This window comes from Lynx rufus, unplaced genomic scaffold (genome assembly GCF_022079265.1).
Source record: "Lynx rufus isolate CCGP_SWC_20201006 ecotype Redwood Valley unplaced genomic scaffold, mLynRuf1.p SCAF_2, whole genome shotgun sequence".
In the NCBI taxonomy this organism is placed as follows: Eukaryota; Metazoa; Chordata; class Mammalia; order Carnivora; family Felidae; genus Lynx; species Lynx rufus.
This window is the reverse complement of record NW_025814834.1, coordinates 151,561,974-151,571,605: the sequence shown is the minus strand read 5'-3', so window position 1 is coordinate 151,571,605 and position 9,632 is coordinate 151,561,974. Positions and strand designations below refer to the sequence as shown.

At 42.9% G+C, this 9,632-nt stretch overlaps 1 protein-coding gene across 1 annotated transcript in view; it reads left to right on the top strand.

Annotated features, from left to right (window-relative positions):
• Positions 1–9,632, top strand: part of SAMD13 (sterile alpha motif domain containing 13) — a 45,393-nt gene continuing 35,761 nt past the window's right edge. The window contains exons 1-2 of the mRNA XM_047082339.1: positions 1–64; positions 5,496–5,657. Of these exons, the coding sequence (XP_046938295.1) occupies positions 1–64; positions 5,496–5,657 (226 nt within the window). The remainder of the gene's footprint in view (positions 65–5,495; positions 5,658–9,632) is intronic.

The window sequence follows — 9,632 nt, the reverse complement described above, 5'->3', positions numbered from 1 at the left end:
ATGAGTAACAATAAGAAGTTCATGAATGAGAAAGACATGAATGAGAAAGACATCTACCGAAAAGGTTTAGTGATGAGCTTTAAACCTCTTCGTCCCTAAAACTATATTTAGGTAACTAAAATTCTAAGTCATAAAATGAAAAATAATTGCTATAATGCTTAAAGAAAAATTATATAATATAAAGAATAATATTTTAATGATAATAGACAGGGACAATAATCAATATTTGCTCTCCAAACAGAAAGGTGGGGAGAGAAGAAAAATAGTCTAAGTAGATTAATTTCATCATCTTTCATCATCAATTCATTTCTAAGGTAAATTGAGAAACATAAATATAAATATATTATTTAATATACTTTACAACTTCTAAATTGCTAGAGTATAGCAGGTGGCCTTCTAAAGGGGCTCCCAATGATCCCCAACTCCTGGTATCATGCCCTCATGTGTAGGCTAGACATAATGACTCATCTCTAACAAAGAGAATGTGGCAAAGTGAAGGATTTCACTTCTGGAATTAAGCTATTAAAGACTGTGATATCTGGGTCGCCTGCGTGGCTCAGTCGGTTGAGTGTTGGACTCTTGGTTTTGGCTCAGGTCATGATCTCACAGTGTGTGAGTTCGAGCCTCATATCCGGGCTCCGTAGCTGGTATCTTGGAGCCTGCTTGGGATTCTCTCTCTCTCTCTCTCTCTCTCTCTCTCTCTCTCTGTGTCCCTCCCCCCCCACACACTGTGTCTGTCTCTCTCAAAATAAAGAAACTAAACAAAATAAATATAAAATAAAATAAAATAAAAAGACTGATTTCTGTCTTGCTTACACTCTTTCTCTGCCTTTCCTCCCATGGCTTGCTTTGACTCAGCCAGCTGCCATGTCACGAGCTGTCCTGTGGAGAGGCCCACGTGACAGGAAACTGAGGCTCTCTAGGGCCCATGAGGAACTAAATCCTGTCAACAGCCATGTGGTTAAGCTTGAAAGTGGTACAACACCTGCGAAAACTGAACAGTAAAAATTCTGAAGCAGAGGACTCAGCTAAGCCATGCCAAGATTCGTGACCCACAGAAAGTACAAGGTAAACACGTGCTGCTTTAAGCTGCTAGGGTTGGGGGTAATTTGTTACACAGCAAAAGATAACTAATACCTAGAGGAAGGTAAAAATAAAAACAGAAAAAAACAAAGAAAACAGATTATAAAGCAAAAAAGAAAACAAAGAAACAATAAGCATTCAAAATGTAACACATAACAGATAAGGTTAAACATATCTAATTAAAATAATTTCAAGTAGAATAAACTATTTTTTAAAAATTATTCCATGGGACAAAGACAGACACTATAATGGCAAAGGGTAATAGGTCAGATGCTTCTTTTTTTTTTTTTTTTTTTTTTTAAGAGAGAGGGAAAGATTGAGTGGGGGAGGGTCAGACAGAGAAGAGAAAGAGAGAATCCTAAGCAGGGCTCAATACCAGGAACCCTGACACCCTGACCTGAGCCAAAATCAAGAGTCAGGCACTTAACCAACTGAGACACCCAGGTGCTCTTATAATGGCAAGGGATATACAACTCACAATGAAGTTATCGCTAGTATGAATCTTCATATATAAAATAATATAGTATTTAAACATGTAAAGCAAAACTTCAAGAAATAAAAAAATAAATAAATAAAAGAAATGTTAGGAGACTTCTCCCAAAGTCTCCTTCCCATAAGGTTCCAACATCCCATAATCTGTCTCCATCTTCCAGCCCTCCCCTACCCCTGAAACTCCACCACTGAGCCTTCTGGAATTCATGATTCTTCTCCCATATCAGTTTTCATTGCTATGACTCTGGTCAAGCCACCATTACTTCTTGCCTGGATTATTACAATATCTCTTTGTCTCTTCAGCCTCTACCATTGCTCTATCTATTCTAGATAGAGAAGCCAGGATAATCCTTTAAAAATATGCCTGATTATGTCACTCCTCTGTTCTAAACTCTTGAGCAGCTGCCCATTTCATTCAGCATGAAAGCCAAAGTCCCCACAATGCCCTATAAGCCCTACATCACCTGTCCCAACCACTTGGTTACCTTTAGTTCTCCTCCTACTCACCCTGGCTCTCTCCAATCCAGCCACAATGGCATCCTTACTGTTTCTTAAAAACTCCAGCCAGACAGCCACCTTCTGACCTATGCCTAACTGTTCTGTCTCCCTGGAATGTTCTTCTCTCAGAAATCCACCAGGTCATTCCCTTACCAATTCCAGATCGTTTCTTGAATGTCATCCTCTCAATACAATTTATCCTGATCACTATATTTAACGTTTCAACCCACACTCTCCTGTATTCCCAATCTCCTTTATCCTGCTTTATTTTTTCAAAACATTTTTGGGGCACCTGGGTGGCTCAGTTCGTTAAGCGTCCGACTTCGGCTCAGGTCATGATCTCGCAGTCCGTGGGTTCAAGCCTCGCATCGGGCTCTGTGCTGACAGCTCGGAGCCCGGAGCCTGTTTCGGATTCTGTGTCTCCCTCTCTCTCTGACTCTCACCCATTCAAGCTCTGTCTCTCTCTGTCTCAAAAATAAATAAACGTTAAAAAAAATTTAAAAAAAAACGTTTTTAATTTTTTTAACGTTTATTCATTTTTTTTGAGAGACAGAGACAGAACATGAGTTGGGGAGGGGCAGAGAGAGAAAGAGACACAGAAATCTGAAGCAGACTCCAGCTGTCAGCACAGAGCTTGAACCCATGAACTGTGAGATCATGACCTGAGCTGAAGTTGGACACTGAACCAACTGAGCCACCCAGGTGCCCCCAAAACACTTTCTAACATACCATAGAATTTACTAACATAGTTTATGTTTATTATTTATTGTCTGCCTCACCCACGCTCACATTAGAACGTGAGCTCCCTAAGGGCAGTGAACTTTTTCTGTTTCACTTATTTATGTAGATCAAGCATCTAGAAAGGTGCCTAGCACACAGTAGGCATTCAAAAGACATTTGTTGATGGACCGAATAAATGATTCTTGGCCTTATCAAACCTAACACCCTTTTTAATAACAAATACGGGGCAATCTGCTCTTTAACATTGTGAAAGCAAGGTTGTAAACTACCTACGCTTGCAAGCTTGTAATTTTTTAAAAAAGTCAAAGTGATCCCTTAACTGAAACATAAAGGAAAAAGTAAATGTGTGATTCATTATGGAGCTACTCAGGCATCCCTAAACTAAAAGGCACAAGGAAGTAATCAGATGCTTGCATTCATCTGTAGAATCACCATGAAATGGACAGCCATTAAATGAATCGTATTGGTGATTCAAATTCCAAAAACTGTATTGCCATTCTACGTACTGCATTCCAGGAAAACTCAATATATCTTAAAACTGTGTGAAAAACACTGTATGTTTATATATAAAATAGATTCTAGGCTCAGGTAAATATAAATAGCTTTTTCATCTACACAAATGAACGGGAGAACAGTCAAGCAACGCAGAATGCAGGACAATTCTTTGCTGTGCTGTACTAGCCTGGGTACTGCATGATATCTAGCAGCTTTGGCTCCATTGACTACATTCCAGTCGTTCTCCCTCCCCAATCAGGAGACAAGCAAAATCACTCTGGTAAATTTCCAAAACAGCTCCTGGGGGCAGATCCATCCCAACAGACTAGATCTGTAATTCCAGTGGCCCAGTCACTGGCTACCTCTCTACAGTGTTTGACCTGTTAATGAACAACTCTTCACTTCTCTTTCCTTTCTTGGCTTATGTGTCACTGTACTCCTGCAGCTTCCTCTAGTCTCCTTCCACAGCTTCTGCCAGGTGTCACTGTCTGACTCCTCACTTCCCCTTGCCCACCTCGGCTGCCCTTCCTTTTCCCACTCCAGATGATCTTCAACTCCTTCTTCTAAGTCATCCACTCTCAAAGTTCCGTTTCTACACAGGATATCCAAGTCCACACTCCCAACTGACATTCTGTCACTCATACACAGAAAGCCTCAAGTTATACATGTCCAAAATCAAACTAGTCATCTTCCTCGAAAACCTGTTTTTCCACCAGTTGTACCTATTCATGTGAATGACAACATTATTTACCTACTCAGTCTAGAAATGACAACCATCTTTCTTCCCCGCCCCTCACACCCACGTCCAATTGATTGCACTGCTCTGTCTAGTTTGCCTTGGAAGTGTCTCATATCCGCTTCCTTTCTATTACTGTAGTTCAAGCTATCATTACCTGTAACTTAGAATATGGTCACAGCCTCCTAATTGGTACTTCTACTCCAATTTCTTCTGGTATTTCCACAAAAGGAAGTAATAATAGTATGATTAGTATTTATAATAGTATTATTTATACTTAGTATAGTGCCTGGCATATAATAAGCACTTTATTAATAAGCACGTTATTAAAGGTCCTATTATATACCAGGCATTATACTAAATGCTTCCCATCTCTTTTAATCTGCACAACCACATCATAAAGTAGGAGTTATTATTACTTACATTTTAAAGATGAGAAAAAAGGGGTTTGGGATGTTAAATAACTTACCCAAGTTCACAGAGCTAGCCCTGAAGTGACACCAGGATGCCAGATCTATCTGGTTTCTAAAATCCCATTGTTTTGCTTTTTTTTTTTTTATACAACTTTTTCATTTCATTAGACCTATAGTCTAACCACAACCTTCTATTCAGTCTGTATATTTATCCTGTCATTTCCTTCCTACCCTATCCAATATTCAACTACCATGTTTCCATATGACCTCTAGCCTCTATCACAGTCTTCCCTTCTGTCTCTATCTCTATCCCACCTGCCTTTTCTTTCCCAGTCCATTCTTCCAATCCATAAGTTCCTTTGGTCTTACTTATCTCCTTATTTAGTGAGGATTTATTTACCAGCTATTTCAGGAAAGTCCCTCACAGCAGGCCCGTCTTTCACTGCGCCCACCACATCTGCCAGCAGCCTTCCTTCTCCCCACTCTCTTCCCAGCTGCTAAGAGCAGGGTTAGAAGAGGAAATGAATAGAGCGGATACAAAAGACTCCCCACATCTTAAGTTTTCTCTGCCTAACTCAGTGTTGTTTTATGATTCCAACATAAAGAACCAAGGGAGAGGGGCTCTGTAAACTGCAGAGTGCTCTGCAAATGTAAAGTGCAATTTATTCACCCTACCTTTGCATGCCCTGAGTTATTCTGTGAGTGACAGTACAGGTGCTCCAAGCAGAGAACTCCACGTTTGTGTTCGGGGCGAAGGAAGCGTAAGGCCCCAAATAATATGAATTTGGCCGGGGAGATGTCTACTTGTCATTACTGCCCAAACCCAGCCTAAAACTTCACTGGGACGTGAGCGAGTAAGACAGGGCGGTAATGGTATTAGCCTGAAAACCCCCAATTTAAAACTCTCTCTAGGAATGTTCCCCTCCCCGCCAGCTCCCTGGCGGTTTTTACGTTCTAGCAAACGTCCTCCCAGGCTTTCGCAGGGCCCCCGCCTAGTCCCCTCCCTTCCTGACCTCTCCGCTTCCTGGTGGCCCCAGCCCTCGGACCCCCGCCCCGCCCGCTCTCCCGCCCGCCCGCGGAGGACTACAAGTCCCGGCGTGCCCCGCGCGCTCGGCCGGCCGGCTGCACCGGGGCTGGGCGCGTGGCGGCCGCCGAGCTCTGCGCGGGGGAAAGCCTCCCGCCGCCGGCCGTGCGGGGAGGTAAGTGATCCGCTCGTGCTGCGAGGGCACTGGGAACGCGGCCACCCTCTCCCCTCTCCAGGATGGAAGGAAACGAAGAAAACCACAATAAACACCGCCCTGCCCTCCCTCGTCTCTGCTGTGTGTCCGGTGCTCCTGCAGCTTGTTGCACCCATGAGCGTGGAATCTGTCACCCCGGAGTGGAACTGGGGACAGAGAAGCGTGCCGGGCTCCGGCGGAGAGCTGCGGCTCGCCGTGGCTGCGGGGCAAAGCTCTCAGGACGGGACCCGGTGGTGGCACGGCTCGGCTGGGCGCCCAGCGAGCGCCACACCCCCACGCTCCCTTCCCACAGACGGGCTCCCTGGGGAGCCCCCAAACTCAAAGACAAACAGTTTCTTCTTGAAAGTCTTAGAAACTTTTCCCCTCTTGTCGTCGGTGCCACCAGCGAGTCGTTTGTCTATCGGACGGCGCCGTTCGTCCGAGGGGCTTCCTGGCGTCCCCTCTCCTGCCCTCAGTCTTGCCCCCCACCGCTCGCTCTCCAGGTCGCTCCCCCTTCTCCCCTGGGACGCCCTTAGGGAGGCGGTGAGCTCGGCCCTGCCCTCCGGCGACTTCTCGAGATTTCTTCTGCAGCCACGTGGACCCAGGTCTGCACTCTGCGATGCGGGCTGGACACTGTGCTGGCCGATTCCCTGACGGGAGGCCAGGGGCGAGTGGTTCCTTTGGGACAGCTCTGGTCCTCGGGGTGGAGGGAAGGAAGGAGTGCTGCGCAATAAAAGAAGCCCCATCGGAGGCACCCGTTCCCCCACACTTCCTGACCCATCCTCTCTCCTAAGCCCATGCCCAAGTGTGCCCAACAGTTCTGCTTCAGAATCCCAACATGAGGATCTCCCAAGTGATTCTAGCAAGCACATCCCATAATGTCCTGGATCAGAAGCTCTTGTTTGCATCTCTATCACCCTACACGTACACCCTACACACGCGCGCGCACAAAAACCACGCACGCTACACACGCCACACACACGCCGTACACCTTACACACAGCATACACATTCATCACACACATACATTACATACACACACACACTTCATTTAGGCTGTAGGCTACATACACTACATACATACACATCATTTTTATTAGCAGAGAAGAGGGTTAAATCAGTTAGTTGGAGAGAGTGAGGAGGAAGTGGGTGAGAACTAGTGTATATACTTACACCCGCAAATGTCAATTTATTCCTAAGTTAGAAACTAGCTGATAAGTGAAACCTGCTGTGGTTAAAATTTAGAATGCTTTCGTGGCTTTTTCTTTTTCTTTTTTTCATAAAATGGAATTGATTTCCTACATCACCTTCTGAAACCCTTACCTTTGTCCTACAGGAAAACTTTTGATCACAGCAGGGGAGACAGAAGGGGATGTCCTCTATGTATAGGAAGAAAATCTTGGAGAAACTTCACAGAATCCTTCCTCCTGTGAGGGTGTCTAAGGAAAAGTTCTGTGTTAACTACATTTTCTTTGCCTCTCCTTTCAAGAGTGCTGAGCTGGACTGATTTTGTTCTGAGCAACTGCATGAGAGTGCTATGAGACACCTTGCCCCCAGGACTCACAGCCCAGCACTCTTTCATTTGAATTTGCCTGGAGCACGTTTCAGGAATTTCAGATCAAGTCCCAAAGCATTATGAAATCTGTTGGTGAAAGGGCTCTCTATATCCAGAAGAGTTCATCATTTTGATCAGTGGTGATAAGACTCCCCTGTTTGACCAGACTCAAAAAATGGTGCTCAAAAATAAATAAACACTTAGAATTTGTCCCTAAATTATTGTTTGCTTTTTCCAGGGAGTAATGGTAAAGATGGGCAGAGAGAACACTTGAAATCTTTCTCAGTGACGATCTTTCAAGAAGTACATTTCTAATATCATTCTTGGAATAAGTAAGAGAGCAAATTTTTGACTCTGAAATTCAGGTTGCAAATTTAGATTATAGTTGCTGATCTAGGGCCCTTAAAAATTACCAAAGAAAAAGGAGACCTTCTGCTTTCTCCTCAATTTTGCCTGAATTTTACAGTCATACAGCAACAGATGCCTTTTTCTAGGATCCTTCTTGGGAACCTATATTCTTTTCTCTATCTTGAGTGGTTTAGTTGACATCTTGACCTGAAAGTGTCCAAATATTTGTTGGTGTTTGTTTCGATGACAGCTATGCATGCTTCCTGTGTATCTACAGCATGTTTGTGGAATGGGAATGTTTTCCTTCAGTAGTGGTTCCCAGCCATGCAAGGAAATGGAGATTGACCACGGTATCTTAAAAGATCAAGCCTAGTCTCTCCACACCACCTTCCCATTTCCTGGATGGTGGGAGATTCTATGAATTTGGGGGTTGGCATAAAATATCTTCTTTTTCACATGTAACTAATCTAGTACCCGGTGCTCATAGACAGTGTTAGTTAACTTTGTTGAATTATGCTTTTTGTACAACTGGGATAAACAATTAAGATTAAATCTCCCAGAACTAATTGTTTTATAGAATGAGGTTTGTTTCATTTTGAATTTTTGCTGACTTCATCTGGCAGGTTGAATGCCAAAATAAAAGAATGTAGGTGTTCTCAGGAGATCTGGCCATCCACTTTGCATCCCCTGAAATATGTTTCTTCCGGCATAATGAAGCCAAGGATTTTATGCTGGGCAGTACTTTCCTTATTCTCACAAAGAGATTACTTAAAAGCCAGCCCTGGGAACTTTGTCCATGAGTCTCTGTAAGGAAGAAAGAGTAACACAGGGCTGCAGCTTCTGAGTATTCACTGGGTATAGCCCCTAAACACTAGGGTTTGGTTTTTTTCCTTATTTTCTCTTGTGTTTTTTTTTTCCCTCCCACAGGGGAGAAAAATAGTTTTCGAAACATGACATCTGTGCTCAGAACAACAGCAAAGACATACCATGCAGCAACAATGAAGGGGAGGGGGGAGATAAGCGGCTATTGATACAGCTTGTTTTTCTTTACAAGACAGGTGCAGGGAGAATTCTGCAGTTTTTGGACTCCTGATTCATTCACTTGTACTAATTGTGCCGAAGGTAGTTAGCAAAAGTGAACAGGCACACTGTAGCTTTAAAAAGTCAGCCATGAACCAGAAGGCAGTTGGTGCAGCTTGTGTGTGATTCCTAACGTCATGTTGGCTGAGAGCCAGCCTGGTTTTATTTCACTGTGTCAAATTGTACCTCCTTATTGAATTCCTTTGCCAGCCTACTTTGTGAAAGAAAACATTGGGGTTTCTTTGGCTGTTCTTGATAAGCCTATAAAAAATGACATGTTTTAGTTGCTTCTAGGTAGGTTTTCTTTTTACTCTTCCACAAAAAAGAAAATAATAATAATAATAATAATAATAATAATAAGACAATGTGGTATGGTGTTACAGAGTATCATTGTGAGTGTTTTGTTTTGGTTTTTTTTTCTGAGATGCTTAGAAAATGGTGAATGTGTAACAGTTTCCAACTGAAGTGAAATCATTCTTTTGGCATGGAGCAGCAGCACTATCTTCTGTCTACTCTGTAACGGTGTGTGAATGTATGTTAATATCTATATGTATATTAAATGTTGGCTTTCTCTATGAATGATCTAAGTGGTTTAGCAACTGGAAGTTTGTGTGTGTGTGTGTGTGTGTGTGTGTGTGTGTGTGTGTCAGGAGAAAGATTATCCCACACTTAACAGTATTATTTGTTAATCATCTACTTCTCTAACAGTGATAAAATCTTGTGAATATACTAAATGATGCACTTGTCATGTCAGAGTAATCCCTAGAGAAGGAGTGCCGAAGTATAAAGTAATTTGAGAGGAAATGTATTTAATTTATGGCTTCAGCTGTAGAACAAGCACGTTTCAGAACTAGTTTTTTAAAGCAGTTTTGTTCATAGCTTTTTCATCTTGCTAATTGCATATTAATTGTGGAGGGTTTTTATTTTTTCACAGTCCTCATCCTACTAAACAAAAAGACAAAGTGATGGATGCTA